Here is a 23,074-nt window from a genome sequence, read left to right as displayed (position 1 = left end):
GACCCCTTTAACCAGCCGCGGTGGCTCAGTTAGCTAAGGCGTTGCGCTGCTGAGGACGAGGTCGCGGGAGCCAATCCCGGCCGCGGCGGCAGCATTTCGATGGAGGAGAAATGCAAAAACACCCGTGTGCTTGCGTTGTAGTGCACGTTAAAGAACCCCAGGAGGTCAAAATTAAATAAAAATGACGCTTTACGTGCCAAAACCACGATCTGATTATGAGGCACGCTGTAGTGGGGGTCTCCGGAAATTTGGACAACCTGGGGTTCTTTAACGTGCACCTAAATCTAAGTATATGGGCGTTATCGCATTTCGTCCCCATCGAAATGCGGCGGCCTTGGCCGGGATTCGATCCCGCGACCTCGTGCTCAGCAGCCCAACAACCTAAGCACTAAGCAACCACGGCGGGTGTGGTCAAAATTAATCCGGAGCCCTCCACTATGGCGTGCCTCATAACCAGAACTGGTTTTCGCACGTAAAACCCCCAAAAGATGAAAAGACCCCTTTATTCCCCTCCTTTGTTTCCCCTTAGCTTCCCCTTTATTTTCAGATTATCTTGGTGGGTGCTTGAGTAAGTCTTTCCTTCGCTTATGTAAACGCCGATGTACTTATATTACTTGACTATGGGTATTACTTGCTGTTGAATTGACACCATGTAATTACTCGTCTCTTAATTAAAAAAATGTCACAGTTTCGCCCTAAGGGCGAAGCAATGAATGCGATAGCAACACAGCAATGTCATACGAAGTAAGGTGAGCGGCTTTGGTAGCAATATGAATTGTAGTAAACATGAGCTGATTAAGTAAGCAGGTGTGCTGCGGCGTAAGTAGGCCGACATGAAGAGAGACTCGATGACCACGAAAGGCGCGTGTGAAACGGTGGTGTTGATGAGAAGCGCTGCCGGTGGGCAGCGCGTGCGAAGGGACACACCTGTAGCGCTGCACTGCCGATCCGGGCAGCATTGCATGTGTAGCGTGCGTTGGAAAATGTGGCCCGACTATTACTAACTGTGGTGTGAGCGCGCACAAACAAACATGAATAGATCACACTGAATGACTGCAGACAACGACTGTCAAAACGCTGGCAGCAAGCGCATATACGCCGCAGCAGGCGAAGGTACGTGCGGTCTATCGCTTCAACGGAAACTGAGCGGCGAATGCACAGCGCATAAAGGACAGAGTCGTGTGGAGATAAGAGACGGTGCGAGCGAGCGACGAGCACAGTTGTTGGCAACGTAGAAGTGCGCCCCCCCCCCCCCCCCCCCCCCCCCCCCGCTCCCTCCGGCGCTCGCTTCCCGCTTCCTTGCTTGCGCGTGGAAGATTGAGTGCGTTCGCTCTCCGTGACAGCGTGCGTCCCCGCACGCTTCCGCTCGGGCATACGGCGCGCGGCGAAGATTTTATCTATACGGAACCTCACGGCGACGACGGCGACGCCGACGGCAGAAATCCGGTGGAAGTGTCCATATAATTGCTATCGCAATAAAAAATTATGAGGTTTTACGTGCCAAAACCACGATCTGATTATGAGGCACGCCGTAGTGGGGGACTCCGGAAATTTGGACCACCTGGGGTTCTTTAACGTGCATCTAAATCTAAGTACACGGGTGTTTTCGCATTTCACCCCCATCGAAATGCGGCCGCCGTGGCCGGGATTCAATCCCGCGACCTCGTGCTCAGCAGCCCAACACCATAGCCACTGAGCAACCATGGCGGGTAACTCGTCTCTTAATTAAAGATCCTAATTTCCGATTTCTCTGTGCTAAACGGGCCTAGATTTGTCGCTGCGTTGCTACAGATATTCGCGAGTGTCTGTAAATCGCTCGTATTATCCGCTAGTAGCAATATGTCCTCCGCATACATCAGTCCAGGTACCTTCTGTTGCAGCATTTGTCCATTACGCATGTAGGATAAATCAAGCCCTAATTTGCTGTTTTCCAGTCGTCTTTCTATGCCCTTAACATAAGGCGTGAACAACAATGGAGACAGAGGACACCCTTGCTTCAGTCCTTGGTGAATTCCCACCACCTTATTACCTTTTCGACCTTCCCTTGCAACTTGTACTCGGTTGTCTCTATATATCTCCCTCAGCAGCTCCACGAAATCATCATCTATGCCCTCGTGCTTAAGAATATCCCGTAACAACTCCCTGTCTAGGTTGTCATAAGCTCCTTTAATATCTGGTAATGCCATCGATAAAGGTCCATTCTGAGCTACTGAAATCTCCCTGCACTGAGTTAGTACATCCAGGAGTCGAAGTGCGACTCTTGCCACGACGCTGGCGGCGCTCCCCATAACGCCAACATAGGCTGAAGCATCCTACGCCTATGTTTTAAAACGTCTGGCAGCTGCTATAGGGGGCTGTTTCTGCTGCGCAACAGCAGCTGCCTAAAGTGCTGCGTCGCGCCAGCAGCATATCGCCCCCGTGTTATCGCGCGTATTATTAGAACACGGTCCGACAAGCTGCTATCGCCTGCTATCGCTGTCGACCGAGAGTTTTAGATTAGGGGACGGAAGCTGCATCCGCGGGGACGTACACCGCCGGGCGTACAAAAAAAAAAAAAAAAAAAAAAAAACCAAAGTGAGCACAAATAAGCGCGGAGGGCACACAATGAAGTTCGCGTCCCCCAACGCTTGGGTGCGGCTTGCACCCCCTAATCTAAACCTTTCTAATGCATTGTCATTCGGGCGAAACTGCCATTTGTTTATCGGTATACTTTTGGAGTTGTTTGTCGCTGCAATATAAGTTTTCGTTCCGCAAGAGCCAAGATACTGTCTCTATAGCAACTATCGCTCTTGAGTTACCTGATATGAGTACGCTGGTGTCATTTGCACGCATGCTTGGCCGACGCCATCTGGAGGAGCGTCTCCCAAGATTTTGAGTGTCTCCCACGAACTGTCGCAAATTTCAGCGTCTCCGTCTGTGATCTTTGCGTACTGCATGGATGCGATTCTCTTAATCGTGATGCGCACAAGTCGAATTATTGCTTGCTGTGCCAAACGCTACCAACTGCATGCCGTTTGCTCTCGGGAAGTGCTTTTGGAAATACAAGACTCATAATTCGTGTCCCCGATCAAACGTTTTGGTGAGTCAACACTTTCGAGACTTTAATATTGGAAATCTTTCGTTACAGGCGCCTATAGAAATCGATCAATTTGATCGGGTTTTTATACGCTTTGTTAAAGATTTCCGTTAAACGTCTTCTACTAGGAACATCATGTACCGTCTGAAATGACGACTGGCCACATTTGACAATTTTGGCAGTTTGGGGAGCCAGGAAAAATAATACTTCGACTGGAGGTATCGTTGAAACTAGCCTCCAGTGTTCTCACTTGCCCAGTAAAAAGACAAAACATTTTCTCTTTGGTCGACTCGGCCAAATAATTTTTAAATAATATCAGTAGTGAAGACACAGAAGTTTCTCTCGGGTTGCTAATTTTTCGATCCGACGTATAGGATGTTTTAACGATGTCTCAAACAATGGTAGATGCTTATGAGTGCGCGTTATTTTGATAATTGTGTTAGACTAATATCAAGTACAGCTTTATTTTCATCACCGTGGGTTGCTTTTATCCATCAGGGCTTCGAAAGCGTACGTAAAAATTAGTACGAGCATTCCTTCCCGTCGTGTGCAGTTTTCACTCACGCAAGAGCACACAGTCGATTTGAGACCAACCCCCGCCCGACGCTTGACTAGCTGTCTAATCTGTTACATTCAGAACTCCGCCTATGCAAGTGCCCGTATTCAATACTGTACAATAGTGTGCAACACTACACATTACTGTACAGCCGTGTACAGCCCTGTACGTGAATTTAACAAATCATGTGGAGGCTCAAGCGCCATTTGACCTCCTTGCTCGCACAGAAAAGCTGATCGAGAGCAATAATCAAGTAAGAGGAAGCTTCTGCATGCCCCCTGACCTGACAACCATTGCTTCATGAGCGTAAATAATGCAGCAGAAACCAAACTATGGGCCTGCTGCAATGAGTGAAAACAAGCGTCCCCTGTACAATAGAAACTTACTCGTTTTCACATTTGCGAAGCTACTGCTTTCCCGCATAGCATGGGCATCACTTTGGTTTCTATTGACACCAACAAATCTACATAATATTTTTTTTTTGCGCGATCATACTTACAAAGGCTGGGAAGTAGCAAACCAGGCGCATATTTTGTATATTTCACTTTCTTTTTACTCCCAGTACACAGACTAAAAATAGCATATTGCTTTCATTCGTGTTCCCGAAGTGCTTTTTTGAAGTTTAACATAAGAATTCTCAAAAATTGTGTGAGCAACTACTACATGCTATACATCCATTCAAGACACCAGTGACCAGGCCATAATTTTATGCATCGCAGTATAAGTTCTGACTACCTACTTCTTGAAATGAAACGTTAGGACATAAAAGCACCGAAATGAGCACATTTCTAGCCGTAGTGAAAGAGTTAATAAACTTGACGTTGCTTATTTTCTCGATTCTTTTGCCGTGACATCACAGTAAACGAAGAAATGTGACAAAAATAAACAAGAATATAGTCGCTAAATGTGAACGTCAAAGTCTCGCTTCGCACCTACATTAATTCATTTCTAAATTTTATCGACGCATTCGCAGGACGCGTCGCGGCGCTCAGGGATCCAAGATACGCAGCGTGTAACATGCAGCGATGCATGTGTAATGAAAAATTAATGCAGATACCACACAACTTGACTTTGTTGTCTTAAAAAATTAAAACAAGAAATGTATGTTATCATTTTGCTTAAATGAGGTGGTGAGAGAGAGGTTAGGATACTATGTCGCTATTAACCAACTTGTGCCGAGTGGTTAAATGAACTTAATAGCATCACGCTGTAAGGATGCACGCATGTATGCATGTGTTTTCAAGGCGTCATTCGTAAGCGAGATGTCAACTGAGCGTAATGTTTAATCATAAATAAAACTTGTAAAGGCTCGTTTTCTTCTCGCTCGAGTAAAGCCAAAGGATTGGCAGCATAATGAAACTTGGAATGCTCCCTTTTTGAACTAAATGCCTCCGTATAGTGTCACAGCATCTCCATAACAATCAGTGACAAATACATGTAAAATCAACTTCACTCTCCAAACATATACATACAGTGTGTTAATGCGTTTAGCATTGTTTGGGAACTATAACTGCGATTTCTTGTGACTGTCTAGCCGTTTTGGAAGGCTGATCCAGAAAAATAGTGAAGCCTAACACATCGGTAAATACCGCAAGCTAGTATCGAAGATAGAATGCTCCTTTTGAAGGGAATCGTCGTTGAAGGGAATCGTAGTAAAGGTCTAGTTCCATGTTTCTGTATTTCAAAAGGGCCATGCAGACCGAAATAACCGGCATCAAATTATTCGTTTCTTTTTTTTAGCTGATTGCGCACACGCCACCGCGAAAGGCAGCTATCAGTGTCCTATCCTTGTGTGACGTAAAAGCGTGTGCGTAAAAGCAAGGTGCCGCCGCACTTCCATCTTCCCACGACCGCCTTTCGATGGGCGCTGTGTGCAACTCCCGATTGTATGCACAGGCACCTCAGCAGCAGGGGCGAGACAGACCGATTTGTCGCACCCCATGAGAACACTCCATTTTACGCCGATGTCAAAGGCCGGTTGCACTGCGATCCGCGCTTTGCAGTGTTGCGTGCGCAATCAGGTAAATTGAACGGATAACTTTATGGCAGCTATATCGGTTTACATGGCTGTTTTGAAATGAAGAAGCACGGAACTAGACATTTATGACGATTCCGTTCAACTTTTTAACACAATGATTTGCCGTCAGGTTTGTGACTAAAAAGTTAATTATTGTAACTAGTGTAATTAGTGAATTGATTGATTTGGTTTTCCTAGCGAATGATGCCCGCCTGGGCAGAATTAATCTGTAGTTACTCCATTCGAGTAATTTTTGGATCTCTTTTACCTTTTAAGGAAGTGGTCGAAACAAAAAAAATAATACTTGGTAAGTATCTTCGGACAAGCTGCACTACTTTATTGCCAGTGATGTGCTTGCTATATCTTTTGCCGTTCTGATATCTCACCGATTTTGATTTCGTGCCCCATCGTAATGATGAATTTCACTGGTCGACCTGAAGGAGCTTCGTGAATCTGTGATCAAGCACTTAAATTCCGCAAATGCAAATCTACCGGAGGGAAACAAGATGAGTTAAAGTGAATCAATGTGGAAGTTTGTCAGATACAGCCAGTTCTTGAAACCGTGTCAAAATGTTGGTTTTCGCACATTTTCCGTTTATGCAGTGTAATTTAAATGACCCTATGAGGAAAATAACAATGCTGAGAGGTGATTTTTACACAAAATCCCAGAATCAGACAAACTGGAATGTAAGCTCTCTCTGCCTTTCATCAGGAAGAGAGAGCTTGACTCTCTCCAACATAAGGTTGGATCCAGTCTTTGATGCTGTCGTTTGTCCACTTCTTCGTAGCGTAATTTGTTTTATAAGCATCACTTCGTATTTATTGACTTTTGAGAAAGAGGGAGTCATCTGTTGGAGAACATGTTTATACTCAACCACATGCAGCGGATAACATTTAAACAGCTCCCGTGGAAATGTTTTCTGCTGGCAAAAATAGAATGAAAAAAAAGAAGCTCTTGTAGATAAATTAGTGTAATTTACAACTAGATTTTTATTCGCTTATCCTCAGCGAATTAAATGAAAAAAATTGAAGTTTGCTTACATTCGGTAAATTAAGCAATCCATATTCAGCAGGTGATTCTTTCCACAGGTGGTAACTGTGCAATTGAAGCATGCAAGCCCTACACGAAGAATGCATATGCTATGCATGTTACGCGTTTGCACATACTTAACTGAGTTTATGCATGTATGTTGCCTTTACTAGAAAGACATGAGCAATGACTGGGAACACCAGTTATCATTAAATGTGTGCAACTTGTAATGGCCATGCTTGATTGCATGAGCAGCTACGCTTTGTGCACAGTTTGGTGCGCCTTGCATGGCAGAGTTCGTGGCTTTCGGTACGTGGAGGAACGATGCTTCGGTACATGCTGCGCCGCCTTACCACGGACGCCGTAGACTAGTGCACATGCATAGTCAAGGAGTCTTCCGCGTCCTGGGACCGTACTTTATAACGATCCATTTAATTTTTCATTATTTTCCTACCTTCATTATTGGCGCGGCGAATAAAAGTGAAAAACGAGACGGGACGTTCCAAAATACATATGCTCATGTTTCGGGCGATCGTTTGGCTTTCAGTTTGGTGTACTTGCTGGCGGAGCGCTGCAAGCCTTTGAATTCATGCAATGGCCGTCGCTGGGCGCCAGCGTATGCAGTCATGTGTTTTTGCTGTTTAGAACGGCTTACCTGGTAGTTACTAACAGCAATACGTCCCTTGCCGCTCCGCGGCGGCTAATGTAATGCCCGCTAATGACGGTCGTGATGGTGGAACACCGTTTTAACGAAGTAATAGCTATAATGAAGTCCCGCTTCTATTCAACCTTGTTACACCGAGCTTTCACTGCATTTACGTAGATGTATGCATGGCCTGGCCCTGAGAGTGTTAGCCAGCCATTTTATTCTCGTAAATAACTTATTCACAGTTCGTTTTCCCCTGTGGTTTCCTATCTTCATTACGACAGTGTGTTTAGGACTCGGGAAAAATGGGACAAATCATCAGTTCCTGTTACAACTGGTCAGCTGCATTTTTGCCATGAAAGTGCAGAGACATTGGTTCAAGTTTAATTAACCCTTTAACTGGCAGCTCAACAATATTGTTGACCTAACAAAAGTATCTGCAAAAACTAAACAAATCTAAATGTTAGTCTGTGCCTTTCAATTTACCTATATTTATGTACCTGCTCAACAGTGGTATTCAGTAGAATGTCGAGAGTGAGCAGCAGCAGATGTGTTGGTCACAAAACCTGAAGGCTTCGTCGTTATCTTCTTAGTGCACGTGGGGGTCATATTCTCGCCATTGCGAATTTTTCCCCCTTGTTTAAGCAAGCTCTTATTTCTTCACTTCATATAGGTACATCTCAAGGACGCGCATTAACCTTGCCAAAGCAAGTGCCAGAGACCAGTTTCGGACCATACATTTACCTGTCACCACCTGGCCAACAATAATTTTGACCTACTGTATCTCGTTTAGTTTTTAGAGAAAGCGTTTATTATTTCAATTGGCATGTATTTGAGCAAAATAAAGAAGAACTAAAGCAATAAAGCAATTCTAGGTAAATTCTTTCTTATCTTGCCAGTTAAAGGGTTACAGGACGATAGCAGGTCTCAGTTACTATAGTTTTCTTTATCTCCTAGCTGGACACATACTGAGAGTAGACAGGGCAATTACTCGCACGATTGCATTACTGTTGGCTGTGTTTATAAATGTGTATACGTAAAATATGAAGGTTCTCTCGTGCACTTATTTTCATTCATCCCTTTTCATATGTGCTGCTGTGAGACGTGAAGGGCCTGCTGTTGCAGCCATGGTATATTCAACCATACATGCACCTACTCTGAGTACCATTGCCCTGACTGCCACAGTGGTGGGCGGAGCAGTGGGTGTTGCCACTTACTTCTGGTTAAAACGCAAAGCCATAGACAGTGACAACAACTTTGAGCCCGTGGGGCACTTGGCCAACATTGTGATTCATCCAATCAAGTCCATCGCTGGAGTAGAGGTGCCTTATGCAGACTGCACAGTGGCTGGACCTGTCTACAAAGGGCTCAAGGACAGGTGAGGGTATGTTTCCCGCTATAGGATATAAGAAAACTCTCAAAATATGCGGTCACTCGCAAGTAACGGCTTGCACGAAAAAAAAAAAGAAAAGCTCGCCTGCATTCTTAAAAATGAGGGAAAAGCCAATGTCTTCTGCCTTGAAGGAGCATATAAAGCTAATTGCAAAACAAATAGTAATGGAACAAGTTGAGATTAAATGGTCCTTTTGCTACAGCTGTTACATGTATGCTGCGTGAATTTAGTGTGAGTGCGCACCTTGTAAATAGAGGTGCTAAGTTTGCTCATTGGAGTATTTTGTGTAAGGCACTAAATTATTGAATTTAAGTTACTTTGACCAAGCTGTTCAGATTGCTGTACTGATCTTGCGAATGTCACTGTGATATCATTTTAAATTGTAAACACTACAATGCTGATTGAGAAGTAATCATTTTATTCGCTTCAGCATAGAGAATGGTGCAGTTGGAAAGCGGTTACGATTAAAGACTTCCGGCGTTATATTTTCAATTAAAATTTCATTTAAGGCGTGCTCACAGATAGACCTTGTAAGCTTAGCGTAGCGCGTTCTGATAACAGCTTTAGGGGAAGTGCGGGCTGAAAAACAGACTTTGAACTGGCGAACTGATGAAAAAATGAAAAAATGAAATTTATTATAGTTGCATTTTTTATTCTCACGAATACTACTTCTATATGTAAAAAAGAAAAACATATTCAGGCTGAAATTGACACAACAGCTCATGCAAATAAATAATTGATGTAGCTATTAATTTATTTATTCACGTTGGTGCACAAGCTCCATCATCGGAGCATTGTGTGAGGGGGGATTACATAAATAGGGGTAATGTCAGGAGCATGATTATACAATGTTTATTGACTGTTAGTACCGATCACTCAAAGGTAAACACATTGTCATACAATAGTTAATGACGCGTTAGTAATTAGAAAAAAATGGCCGTTACTACGGCCCTAAAACTAGCTGGATCACGGATGTTCACGATGTGTTCTGGAACACAATTCCAGTGAATGATAGCCTGCGGCAAAGCCGATGAATTAAATTATGTAATGAAGTCATGGTGTTTCCACGAAATTGAGTATAATAATTATGTTTGATTGAATAATATGGAAAGTTACACTTTTATGAATGTGCTTCTGCGAATTTTCTGTCGCAGTAGAAAATAATTTAATAAAGGCAAAGTATTTCCATGACTTTCAAATGCCCCTACAATGATAATCAACTTTCGGGTGCTTTTTTATATTGCATTTTTGTTGCCTTTTAATTTTTTGTTTTGCAGACCATTTTGCTCACTTAAAATTGTATGATTACACTGAAATTTCAGACATATTCTTCAAAGTCCACAGAGTGAAAATTTCATTTTATATCAGCAGTCCTTAAAATAAGTGAAGGCGAATTTAGCTCAAAAAGGGGATCTGAATTTCAAACATTTTATTTTCATTTCTTTTAAGAAACTGTTATCTTGGTTCTAGCCAGTTTATTACGTTCACTAAGCCGTTGCATAAAGCTCTATTAAAAATTTTTTTTGGGTAAAAAGTGGGCGTAAAATCTGTGTATCTTTTGGCGTATGTTGTCCAAGATGAAAAGTGAGAAATAAAAATTAAAATTGGCAACAGTTTTGCAAAAGTTGACAAGATTTTTGCTGTCTTGAATTTCATATATCTTGGCTGTGTGATGGAACGTATTTAAGAATAGTTGATAGGGCTTTATTATATTTCAGTATCTTCGAGCATACTTTACACTGTCTTCCTTCCAATAATCTCATGACCAGTTTTCAATGCGATAATCGAATGTTAATTTTGGTTAGGTTGATAGAACTATTTCTTGGGAATGAACATTTATAATACATGAAACAAAAGCAAAACGTTACTTTGTAAATTGAAGAATAAACATATTCTATTGATTGAAAAATGTATGCAGGAAAACATGTTAAGGCAGCCGTCGTGAGTACAACTATTGGGCTTGTGTGCGCCTCCTTACTTGTCCTTGTCTCTCTAGCGCTTCAGGAACTTATTTCGTCAACAAGCCGAAATTTTTATTCGGGATTTCATTGTTGTAGTCTCAAAATAATATGATACGCCTACGTAAAAGTACACTTACGACGATAGAGGAAGTATATGGCCGGTGTTACACTAATCCGTTTTCGCTACACGATTGAACATATTAGCATCGCTGGACAAATCACACCCGTGAACTATGCGTGCTACGCAAGGCAGGAGCAGAAATAACTCTGCATCAAACGTCGGGTGTCCATTGCATTTCTTGTTTTTGAAGCGGACGTCGAACTGACTAACGTGACGGGGCTGAGCGGAGTCCTTCGTGACATGTTGCTCTTGTGGTCAGAGGCGTGGTGAAAATAATCCAATTCAATTTTCCTGGGCATGATAGCTCAGTGGCACATCACTCCGCAACTTTGTCTACTTTTCTTTGTGACTTTCTCACGTAACTTTGTCACAATATTTTCCCCTCTTTCTACTAGGGCTTCCAGACATTTGGACTGGCGTCAGAAACACTTGCTCACACAATTTGCATTTGTCCCGCGCACGCCCAAGAACGGCAGAAACTGGTCTCTTCCATCGCACACGTCGATAAGAGGCCTTTTATCGCACACGTCGATAAGAGGCCATCGCACACGGCGATAAGAGACGAGTTTCTTTTGGGTCCTTGGCCAGATGCAAACAGCGAAGCCTTTATTACAAGTGCAACCATAGCCTTTTTACAAGCCACTTGGCTAGACGCACGACTTCAGAGATGCTATGACGTTGTGGAATTGTACCCATACGCCTATCGTCATTCACCTGTCCTTTTCCTGCCGTCCCGTTTCCCAATGTAGAATAGCAGGCCAGAGCAAGATATAGCTCAGGTCGACGTCTCTGCCTTTCTGTGAATAAACTTCTCTCTGTCTTTCTCCAGACATTTTGTAACCTTGAAGAAGCACCTGTCAACGAGTGGTTGGTGGAACACATTGAAATTTAAAGGGCGCGGCGCTCCGCCGTCGTTTGTTTGATATTTTGGTATTCAAACCCTCTGATTGCAGCTAACTTTTACTATACTATACCTTATACGAAAAGTGGATAATCTTCCTATTGTACGTTAAAGAATGTGATGTATACATAGGACCTGGCACTCAGGTGCACAATGTTTTCATGCATTTGTATAGCTTTCTTAGCACGTTCGGCGTGAACCATGCCTGACATTTAACACTGCTGATTCGTCAATTACTTAGCTAACGCCACATTTTACAGCTAATGCAACACTGCAGCTAATTCCACATTTTGTTAAAGTACCGCTTGCAGACTGCATTAATGTACATCAGCGATAATTTAATTTCTTGAAAGTGGCATCAAACTACTTTAGTAAAGGACAAACTTACTTGCGGCGCACACTATCGGCCCGTGTCCAACACTCACACTAGATGACTACAAAAATGAAATGTCCGTGGCCAACAGAGCCCGCTGGACACAAGCATTCAATTTATTACAGCGCAGAGACGGCAGCGCCACGCCTGCATGCAGGCATCTACGTGTAGACTGCGTATGCGTAGTCTGGCCAGTGGAGATACAAGGGTTCCTCAGTACATTTTTAAAGCTTATGGGAATCCTGTTAGCCAGCTTCGGGGAACCCGTGCTCTTATGTGATCCAGTGAGGAAGCGGCCATGGAACAGCAAGCTCATATTCCGACACTTATTTTACTTCAGAAGCTGCGGTCTCAACTTAGTCTTCCACAGACTTGCGGTATCATGGTGAAACGGAAACAACGTCATGACCCTGATGGGCATGGCGCCGCTCAGCTCTACAACTTCAGACCGAAAGCGTAGCACTACCTTTCCATCTCCACCCCCCCCCCCCTCCCTTCACGGCGACTGAATGGTGTTGTAAACTTTCGCTTCCCTTTATGCCATCTCGGGAGCAGTATTGGGGAAGTTACCTCGGTGGTCTTGATTATGTTGGTTTTTCTTATCGAGAGATGAAGGCATATATCCAACAACGCCCAGCCGCCGCTATAGAAACACACAGGCAGCTCGCCAAGTCAGTGACTTCGATTGGCGTGATAACAGGCAGCGTGCGCCAGCATTCGCTCTCCTTCGCTCTTGGCAGCTTCCACCTTGAAACAATTAAAACACTCATTGACACACACAAACTCACGAACACGTCAAAAACACTTAAACACACACGCATGGAGTGCCTCAACTATGTTCTCACCCTTTGGACTATATTCTTCTTCGCTTGTGGGTGATCGCTCCTTGATACGATTGAAACGTTCATTGACACTCACAAATTACGAACGCGCCAGAACCCTTTTATGACTTTCATGACTCCGCCTGGTGCGCGTCACAAACCGGAGGCACGTCCGTCCAAGGGAAACGCTGCGCTCTGCAAGGACTGTTGAAAACACTTGAGTTTACGGGCTGAGCTTTAGCGACGTTTCAAAACAACACGACATGGACCCGTCGTGAGAAAATGCTGCATCGACAACGAAGAGTTCAATGGACCGAATCGAAGCGCCGGGCTCAGTCTTCCTGCGGAGCGGACAAGGAGTGTTGTGACCGTGCTAGCAGCGCGTGCGGGCTACCGCACACCTTATGACTATTTTCACTGTTCTTGTAACATTCACCAGCCTCAGCTTCTGCGGTCGCCTATTTTCATTCAGAAATGAGCTAGCCCTAAATTTTTAATGACGTTTCGCTCACCAATAGCAGAACTCGTTTAATCCTCATCGCATATCAATCATCGGCACACGTCTTGTCAGCAGTGCTTTAAATATGGACAACGCCGTTTAAGTGTAATTAGTTCTGGTACTTGTGATTCCCAGTAAACTTGGCGCTTGAAGTGGTTATACCTATATAATATAGCTTGTTAGATAAAATTCTAGTGCCGCTGTAATAAATTTGCCAAATGCTAATAAATGAATCAGCTGACTTACAAAGTTCACAAATAACGTAAAACGTACGTTGATGCCACGGAAAAAAAAACGGAAAAGTTACCTGCGTAGACGAGCATTACATGGGAAACCAGGAGAGTCAAGGTGTACAAGAACGTCTACGTGCTGCTCACGGCCCTGGGCCTCTCAACGTAACAACGGCACATGAGTACGATAGCGGAATATCGTTGGCGGGTGAAAACATCCGAGGGGCTAAAAGGAACCGTTGGGGTAGAAATAGAGGCACAAATAAGAGGAAAATCGCGGCACTCTACAATGGGATTGTGGTACTTCCGGCACCAACATGCTTATCAGCGCACAGTACGCCAGCACGTCCGGTCGGCGTATACAAGAAGGGGCGTCGCACAGCTAAGAGAACTCCACTTGAGTGCGAGCACTGTCACAAAAGAGCGCGTAATCAAAGCGCGCGCCGCGTGTCACGCAAGCCAGCGAAAGAAGCACGCCCGCCCCGCGGCAGCTTCAACAGAGGGGGAGAGCGCATACGCCTCAAACAGCCGACGCGACCGGCGGAATCTAGAAGCATCCACTAGTTCCGCGAAGTCGACGGTAACCAGAAAGAGCGAGAGCGCGCGCGCGCGCCGAAACAACTTCTCACCCGGTCAGTCGAGAGAGAAAGAGATTACTACAGCGTGAGCGTGTGCGAACAGGATGACTCACCACTCCCTCGACGACGCTCCGACGGCGGCGGTCGAAGGTGCGAGAAAAGACTAGAAGATTCCCAGGCTTTGGCCATGCTACGGGATCACGACTCCGATAGGAAGGTTCAAGAGCCCCGGCGGAGACTATAAAACCACCATGCGGGAACCGTAAGGGGGATCAGACCGTTCCGGTAAAGAGATCTAACATGAAGACCAACCGTCTGCGGAAGAAAGGCATTCCCCGGCAAGCTAGTCGACGAGTTCATCTAGCGTCTGCATTCCGGAAGAAATTTTTTCTTCGAGATTTGCGCCGAGTTATGCCGCGATCGTCCGGCTCAAGACCAGCACGGGTGAATACGATTGGACACTTAGTGTTCCTATTCATTTTGTACTTTACGTGTTGTACTCTTAGTGCTTGTCGTTAATATTTTCTTGTGTTTGTTAATACCCATCTGAATTGTATTGTGACGTGTCTAGCCTTAGTGTGCATGTGTGTGTGTAACTGCCTTGCGCGAATATATTTTGTTGTGTTTTGACAACTCTGGACTCTGACTTGGTCTTTGGACAGCAACCGGCGTTCGCTGGCGCACCACAGGGCCTATTCTTAATTGTCATTGCTTTCGTGGGATTATTTTCGGAAGCTGATAAGTCGGCTTTGGAAGTTGGTCCGGCGTTTGCGCCTGGTTCACGGGGTGAGTGACAAGCACCGTCTATGCATGGTGCAGGTATTGCCGGACACGAAATGCCATCCGAAGATGATATCGTAGCAGCAACACGTCAAGACGAAAAAAAGTTAATCGCATATACAAGACGTGCCGGATTGAAACATACGTGTTGCACGGGCTCTAAGAAGAGATAGGCCTTGCAGAGAGTGGTAAAGCTGTTTACTTATAATGGAGACAGCGACACCAGTGTCAACAAGAACGAGAGTATGCGACCGTCATCAAAACATGTCGATATCATTTGCGCAGGAGTTGAACAATTCAAAGACGACGCAGTAATGCATCGCATTACTGCGTCGGGCAACTGAGCACATCTGCAAACATTGCCTTGAACGTGGACCAAGCGGCAAGGTCAGCTTCATAGTTGCGCAACCACAGGCTCTCAATCGCAAGACCAGCTTTGTGGAATATGACGTTGCGCACTTTTGTTCCGTCGTCGTCCCACTGTGCGGGCTCATCTTTTTGTACGAAATCAACCAGTCTTAGACGTCATGGTCATCAGGACCAGCTATGTTTGAACTTAACACGTCTTAACCTTTCTGCAGTAACCCCCTAAAAATGTATGTACATCGGGCCGTTTTCGGAACCGCGGTCGTTCACTCGTATTATTTTCTCCAAGTGGTAGGCTCGGACACTAAGCGTCTGAAGATTGCGAGAAATCCGAGCTTATACAAACCTTAAACTGGATCATGTTTTGTAAGTTTCCTCCGTATCCTTGCTATGTATCGTTCCAATCTGGCGTTTGGTTTTCATACGGCTATCGTTTTAGCTCTTAGGTATTTGTACAGTGCACTCCAGTTAGTGAAACTTTGATCATTTCTTGTGACAGCCCCATTGTACCATATCGCTAATTTCTCCAGTATGCTCTGCAATGTCTCCGGTGCCCTCTTTGTTTCATAAAAAATTCGTTCTTATCTCATTTTAAGTTCTTGCAGCAATAGAATACGGGACCAAAGAAAAAATAAAAATGCAAGCGCTTCTCTTTTTCCTTTCGTCCCATCTTCACTCGCTCTTGTTTCCTTCTAACATGTCAAGATAGATAGATAGATAGATAGATAGATAGATAGATAGATAGATAGATAGATAGATAGATAAACTATGAAGGGGCATTGCTAATGGTCGGAGCCCCTAGTCCAGGGCTCCGCTGGCTCTTGCCAGCTTCTCTGTTCTCTGGATCAGCTTGAGCTGGTCGTCGAGGACCGAGTTAGACAGCAGTGCCTCCTATTGTTCCCTCATGGTGTTCGTGTCGTGGTGTTCTATGTGTCAAAACAACTGTAGGCCCAACTCGCACCTTGCTACGAAGAAAGAGCCTTGGGTACCTCCACTTTATTTTTTGATATGCAGGCACATGCTCGTTGTCAAGGGCGACTGCTTTGTCTCCATGCGCGAAGAACCCCGCCTTGGCAAAATTAGAGTAGCCTTCGATGAGGACAAGCTGACACTGACACTGACAGTTGATGGCTATCCACCCCTCATAGTGGATGCCTGTGACCCTGCCGAACACAAGAAACCTTCGTTCACCATCAGGTAGGTGACCCCTCTTACATGGGACTTCTTCTAGATGATCGTAGCATTTTCTGAACGAGGCAGAATAAACAGTTACGTTTCCGCATATTTCAACGCTCGTGTCTGTTGTCTGCGGTTGTCCTTTAAAGCGCTCTTTCTTCACCCAACAGGTCACATTAGGATTCATAGGGTCATGTTATGCAGCTCTACTACCAACAACTACACCCAGGGCACATCCAACGCAGGTGTCAGACGCTTGACACCTGCTCTGAATGTGCCCTGGAACGCGGGTGATCAATCTTAAGATTTGAATGAAAGCTGGACTGAAGCCATACGTATCTGAAAATCACACCCGTTGGGTGACGGACAATAAGATTACAGAGACATTGATGCAGTTTCTGCACGATGTGGAGTTGGAAGCTTTAATTTGATTTTCTTTCACTCCCGATATGCCTTGCGACAAGTCCTCGCGAAAAAGACAAAACGAAAAGAAATCAACCCATTATAAAATGGCTAGGACAGACTACTACTCTACGGAGGGTTACCCTAGGGTAAGGCCTATGGTAAGAAGGCCTGTGGTATGGTAACGTGAACTACGATGCCCTGATAGCCATTAGGAAATGTGACCTTAGTCGCTTGTTAAACGGGTTTTTACCACACACCGAAGTCAACCGATAAAGGAAGGTTGTATGAAGTGGAGAAGTAACGGAACGTGCACACGAAAACTGCAATAAATTTCTCACGGTTATCTGAAATATACTTACATCATATCACTGTGTTTCAGTATACTCACACAAAATTGTTACCGCTTTTATAATTCGAGGGCAATAAAAGTAATGCCTTAAACTTTCTTTTTTTTGCCACTTATTGCAATGTTCACAAGAATACACTTGTTGCCTCTTAAGTGAAATGAATGTAAAGAAATGCGGCATTCCTTTATGTAATACATGACCTTTTGAAATGTTTGAAAATTCCAGCGGAGCAAATAGAATAACACTGCATCCTAGATTATTTCACCTGTATTTATTACCTACCATGGGCCATGCGCTCGCGTGTTCTAATCTAAGCTAATAGATCTAAGCTCTGTTACGTTGTCATATCAGTTGAGATTAGGGTGCTTTAGCATACCGCTGCCTCCATACCATTACCACTATCGTCTCCGCCCTCTGCGATATTTGCATGTGCTAGCCAAGCCGTGCCAGGCGTATGTGCGGCGCAGCTTAGCTTTCAAGTGCAACATTGGCTCTCGGCCAATGCAGTAGCGACAGCGGTAGGGTGGTATGTTAAAGCTATCTAGTAAGGTGCCATGTCATGAAATTAACCTTAAACCATTAAATTCTCGGGTTTTAAATACCCGAAGCACGACCTGATGATGAGGCACGCCGTAGCGGAGGACTTCAGATTAATTTTCACCACCTACGGTTCTTGAATGTGCACTTAAATATAAGCACACGGAGCGTTTTTTTTTTTTTGCATTTCGCCTCCATCGAAATGAACAGTTGGGCTCGAACCAGCGACCTCGAACTAAGCAGCTCAAAAGGGTGATGAAAGAGGCTAGTTGGTGCACGCTGTTCATACTTTCTTCTTGCGCTATGTACGAAAAGACGGGTACAGAAAAGACGGACAAACGATGCACCATTCGCTTGTCCATGTTTGCTGTAGCGGTCATAGCGCAAGAAGAAATTATAATTCAGCAGAGCAAAGTCATAGCCACTAAGCTATCGCGGCGGGTCCATGTCATGGGAGTAGAGTTAACGTTGACTGGTTAGGGGGACTTTATTTTATGGCGATAGCAATTGCATGGACACTCCAGGCGCATTTCTGCCGTCGCCGTGATCCGTATAAAATCCAAGAGCGATAACATCGTCGCCACACGCCGTATGCTGTATTAGCGAGGGAAAGCGTGCGAGTAGCCACCTTAGTGCGAGGGTGAGCCGACGATGGCGGCTCAATCTCGCGCGTGCAAGGGAGGAGAGCGGGGAGGAAGCGCGCCGTCTTCGGAGGCACGCAAGGCACCGGAGGGATGGGGAGGGGGGCGTTCTACTTCGGCAGCTGCTGCGTATGGCGTGGCCCCTATCTTAAAAGTGATCTGCGACCGACTGCTGCTTGTTTCGTGTGTGCAGTGTTTCCGCCGCTAAGTTCGCGTTGAAGCGAGAGGCAGCACGAAGGTCAATTCGCTCGCTGCTGCCGGTGCGCTTTCTCCCTCCAGCGTTTTGACAGCGAGTTTCCGTGGTCACCGAGTGAGATTTGTTCATGTTACATGTGCGCGCGTGACACCACGCTTGTTAATTTAGTTAGTAAGCGAATGATTAGAACGTTATACGGCCGATAAAACTACTATCTTTACTTCGTATAGCTGTCTAATTTGCTACCTCAATCGATGCTTCCTCTTTCAGGTGATACTGTGGCTTTTTTTAAACAAAGTTTTTATTGGGAACCTTCCCGGACATTCTGACCGTAGCTGCTGATGCTGTCTTGCCGAAAAGCTCATACTTAAAAAAAAAGAAGTTGAATTACAAGCCCGATGGCGGAATTGAATCTAGGTTCCCCAACGCAGCAGCCCGACGTTCTAAGCGTTATGTCACAGTATTTTTTTCCCTTTATTGCTGACTTAGACATTATACACCAACAAAAACACAAAACACCACCAAATCACAAAAGATAAAACGTGTCAGTAATATGTTTACTGGCACGACATATTAAAATTTTTTCAATGCTGCCAATTCGTCCTGCATTTCAATCCATGTTGGCTGTTCAGGCCCGATGTCGGCCCGATGGACATCGCTGAACCGTACTACACTTTCGATGAAGTGATCGCGTACAGATCTCACTACGACGTCAGCATTCTTGAACTGCGTTCTAGTTTTCCACAAACTGTGGAGGCCCAGGATCATTATAGCGTCATACGGAACACCCTCTGTTTATACCGGTAAGAATCTTATTCCCTGCCGCACGTATACTTTTAATGTAGCAACGTCAACTAGCTATTTAAAATGATTGCCGCGTGCATCACATTGCGTGGCACATGTGCGCGCGCCAGTTTCCTTTACGCCAGAGACGCCGGAATGAAAAGCGCAAATTTATAGAATTTGATTACCCGCTTCACGAAAGCTTCGCTTCACGTTGATTCCAAGATGTACGTTTGAGCTGCATAATTTTTCAACTTAAATTTCTGCACAGTTAGTATGTCTTTGTCTGGATATGAATAATGTTTTTTTTTTCGTTGCAATTATTTTATTTCGCACTACTATATTTTATTATCTGCTTATTGTCAGACTTCGGCGTGTGCCTTGTATGCAGGGTTCGAATATTCAGTTATAAAGCCATTGAAGTGTCTGAAGAAGCCTCAGATTGGTTCAGGAACTACCTGAAGCATGACGACGTTCGCCTGGTGAGGGTTGTTCTTGACCAGGAGACCATCACCCGAGGGAAGAATGGTGCTGCTCCGGTGACGTATATATATTCATTTGTCAGATTTGTGTACTCATTAATGCCTAAGCATTCTTAGCCGACTCACCCAGGAAATCTGCCCGTTGGCCTGCCGGTCCGTCCGTAATGCGTAACACGATGCTCTCCACAAAAAAAAAATCGAAAGGAACAATTTGAAGAAAATACATCGACGAGTTGCGAATCCATGACCCCACGCACAGAAACCGAGTGTCTTACCCGCTTGGCAAAACATCCACGTAACAGATGAATGTGTTGTACCGCAATGTCTGTGTTGTCGCGTAATACAGAGAGGTAAGCAGTCAATGAGTTGACAAGGATGATAAGGATAAGGAGTGAGGGGTGATATGGGTCTTCTCGCGGTTGATAATGGTTCGACGCGGATGGATAATGTGCTAAAGAGCAATAAGGGCTTACAATGGTTGGAGCAATTCCGATAAGGTTGATAACGACCGATAAGAGTTGATAAGAGCCGGATCGAGTCCGATAAGGTTGATAACGACCGGTAAGGGTTTATAAGGGTCGGATCATGTCCGATAAGGTTAATAAGGACAGATAAGGATTGATAAGGGTCGGAGCGATTTCAATAAGACTGATAACGACCGATACAGGTTGGTAAAAGTCAGATCAAGTCCGATAAGATTGATAACGACTTATAAGGGTCGATAAGTATTGGATCGAGTCCAATAAGGTTGATGACGACCGATGACGAAAGGTTCATAAGGGTTCATACTGGTCGAATCAAAGGCCAATAAAGCATACATTTAATGAACCGTCTATTGCTTCGTTCATCGCGGTAAACGACATATGTCGCGCCGTAAGATGAGCAAGTGGCACAATGCTTACGCATACTTAGACAACTCCAGTGGAGTTCCTGCATAATTGTTTTCACCAGGGCAAATGACTTGATATAGTTCGATCAAAGTAATTAACTTCCTCCAATTGCTTGCTTTGCATATTTTTTTTTCACCGGCGGCAGAAGCAGTATTTCTGTCTGACATAGCATAAGCTGTGTTGGTCATGATGTCTCTTAAGGCTTTCTCGTTTGCTTCAGTTTTGCAGCGATCTCGGTGCTTCCTTCAGCTGTGTTGGCAATGCAATCTTTCAACAATTATTTTGCATTACTTGTTTGCTCCCTCTTCTGGTTCAGGTGGCGTGCCAAGATGAATCATCATTCCAAGTCCTTTCAAAGGCATCCCTCGATGGGCTTTTGTCAAAGCTGCCTGCATATAGTAACATTCAACGGCGCAATTTTCGGCCCACACTCTTTATAGATGGCTGTGAAGCACATGCAGAGGTGAATGTTCGTTGTACTGGGGACGCTTTCATCATGAATTACATTTTACATGCATGTACATCTGCAGGACCACTGGCGACGCTTCAGGATCTCTGGTGCAGAGATGGCATTTTTAAACCGCACAACTAGGTAATAAAGTAGAACATGTAAGAACATTCTGTATTTCCTGCTAAAACTTAAGATTGAGATATATGTGAAGAATTAGCGAACTGGCCGCAAATAAGATAAAAGATTGCAGTCAAATGATGTGAAGTTGATCATAGGCCAGAACCATCAGCACTTTTTTTCTAATTCGCAGACAACCAAAATTAATATGCATGAAGAAATCTCTTGCAGTGCAACATTTACTACAGTTTAAATGTTACGATCACTAAAATTAAGGCCGATGCACAAACTCTGCATTATTACCGTTGTGCAAGATAAATGCGACAAGTTGCAAGAGGTGCAAGAGATGTTTCACATTCCTCAGGTCATTCCTTTTTCAACGGTTTTGCCTTCCTTTTGGCATTGCTCCAAAATTATCATTAATTCGCAGGTGTATCTTGACGACGGTAGATCAAGACACAGGCATCAGAAGTGACAAAGAGCCACTTGTGACACTGCGAAAGTAAGTACAAAAAGTGGTCGCTTAATTCAGGCTCCAAGCATTTTCATGACGAACTTCTTTTTGCAGGTACAGAATTGACAGGTCTGAAGAAGGAGTGAAGAAGTATGAATTGAAACCACTCTTTGGCGTGGGCACATTCCACGTCAGAGATGGCCGAATCACAGTCGGAGACGAAGTCAGTGCTCTGCTTTCCCCGAAATCATTACTGTGAGCAGTTATTTCGGTCAAAAAAGTGCTGCTGTGCTGCCTCTTGATGACTAATATGAAGAACTTTGTTTCCCAGTGACTTCTTACTATTTCAAAGGTTTCTTTATATACCATATTGGGACTCGTATAACGCGACCATATCTGCGTTGTGAGGGGAACGTTCCAAAGTCTCAAGAATATGAAAATGCATAATTACGATACTAACGTGACTTGAAGCCGCATTCAGTAACCAAAGGCTCGGAAAAGCAGTAACGAAGCACGCACATCCTTGTGAGACCATTTCTTGTAAATGGTTCTAATAAAAACTCGAGTTGATACTCGGCGAGAATATATTGTAAAAGGTGCGCAAGGCGAAGGACAAGGTAAATATTTAAATGGGACACGGCGCACATGCCTCGTCTTCCACCGTTTGGTAGTCCTTCGTTTTACTACGCGCTTTATTCAAAATGTCGCGTTATGCTCACCTTCATACGGTATTATGTTCCTTCACTAGGCCAATAATTTCTCACCAACTGGCCGTGTGTTCACACCGAAAACGTCGTGGTACTTTTTCTGCATATCATTTTGTATCAGTGTCTACTATAAATAATGCCTGTAGTTCATTATACAATGCAGGTTCGTTGTAGTGACAAACCTGTACACAGCATTATCATCTAGTCATCTGTTGCACGAAAAACTTTGCAATGTAATTCACATTAGCCGTAATACACACAGAACAGCTCTTTTGGATTATTAGCGTAAGGAGGAGCTACTGTTACTCCAGCATTTACCTAAAGCCTGCTCCACACGGCAGCGGGTTTGGCCAAAAAGCGGCACGGTGGCCTTCGCGGGAGTACCAAAAAGCCATTTTCCGAGCGGCGCGCGGCGCTGCGATCACAACAGTTGAAAAAAATTCGCTAGCGGCGACAACATCCGACTAATGGCCCGTCGGCAAGCAGTGACGCGAGGGGCAGTTAATAAGGATCGTGCCGAGAAGCTTGCACACTCAAGTT

General features: G+C 44.5%; 1 protein-coding gene across 5 annotated transcripts; it reads left to right on the top strand.

Annotated features, from left to right (window-relative positions):
• Positions 1-2,713: 2,713 nt before the first annotated feature.
• On the top strand, positions 2,714-22,426 carry LOC119437053 (mitochondrial amidoxime-reducing component 1). Of its 5 annotated transcripts, none has more exons than XM_037704122.2 (8): positions 2,714-3,079; positions 8,436-8,703; positions 16,363-16,545; positions 19,825-19,972; positions 21,122-21,268; positions 21,336-21,397; positions 21,804-21,875; positions 21,942-22,426. In XM_037704122.2, exons 2-8 carry the CDS (start codon positions 8,453-8,455, stop codon positions 22,084-22,086), a joined length of 1,008 nt encoding a protein of 335 aa, XP_037560050.1. In that variant the 5' UTR covers positions 2,714-3,079; positions 8,436-8,452; the 3' UTR covers positions 22,087-22,426. The 5 variants fall into 5 exon arrangements, with proteins under 5 accessions (XP_037560050.1, XP_037560051.1, XP_049516209.1 ...); XM_037704123.2 differs by having other exon boundaries at positions 8,428-8,703; XM_049660252.1 differs by having other exon boundaries at positions 2,715-3,079; positions 8,451-8,703.
• The last annotated feature ends 648 nt before the right edge of the window (positions 22,427-23,074 follow it).

Source organism: Dermacentor silvarum, chromosome 1 (genome assembly GCF_013339745.2).
Source record: "Dermacentor silvarum isolate Dsil-2018 chromosome 1, BIME_Dsil_1.4, whole genome shotgun sequence".
Lineage (NCBI taxonomy): Eukaryota > Metazoa > Arthropoda > Arachnida > Ixodida > Ixodidae > Dermacentor > Dermacentor silvarum.
Note: the sequence above shows the minus strand (reverse complement) of the source record. Positions and strands in the feature narration are given on the sequence as shown.

Excerpts from the sequence above, each read along its gene's own strand:
- LOC119437053 (XM_037704121.2), top strand. The coding sequence starts at position 8,369 with ATGAAGGTTCTCTCGTGCACTTATTTTCATTCATCCCTTTTCATATGT. Across the intron at positions 19,973-21,121 it reads GGAAGAATGGTGCTGCTCCG|GTGGCGTGCCAAGATGAATC; the intron begins GTGACGTATATA and ends CTTCTGGTTCAG. Across the intron at positions 21,876-21,941 it reads CCACTTGTGACACTGCGAAA|GTACAGAATTGACAGGTCTG; the intron begins GTAAGTACAAAA and ends TTCTTTTTGCAG.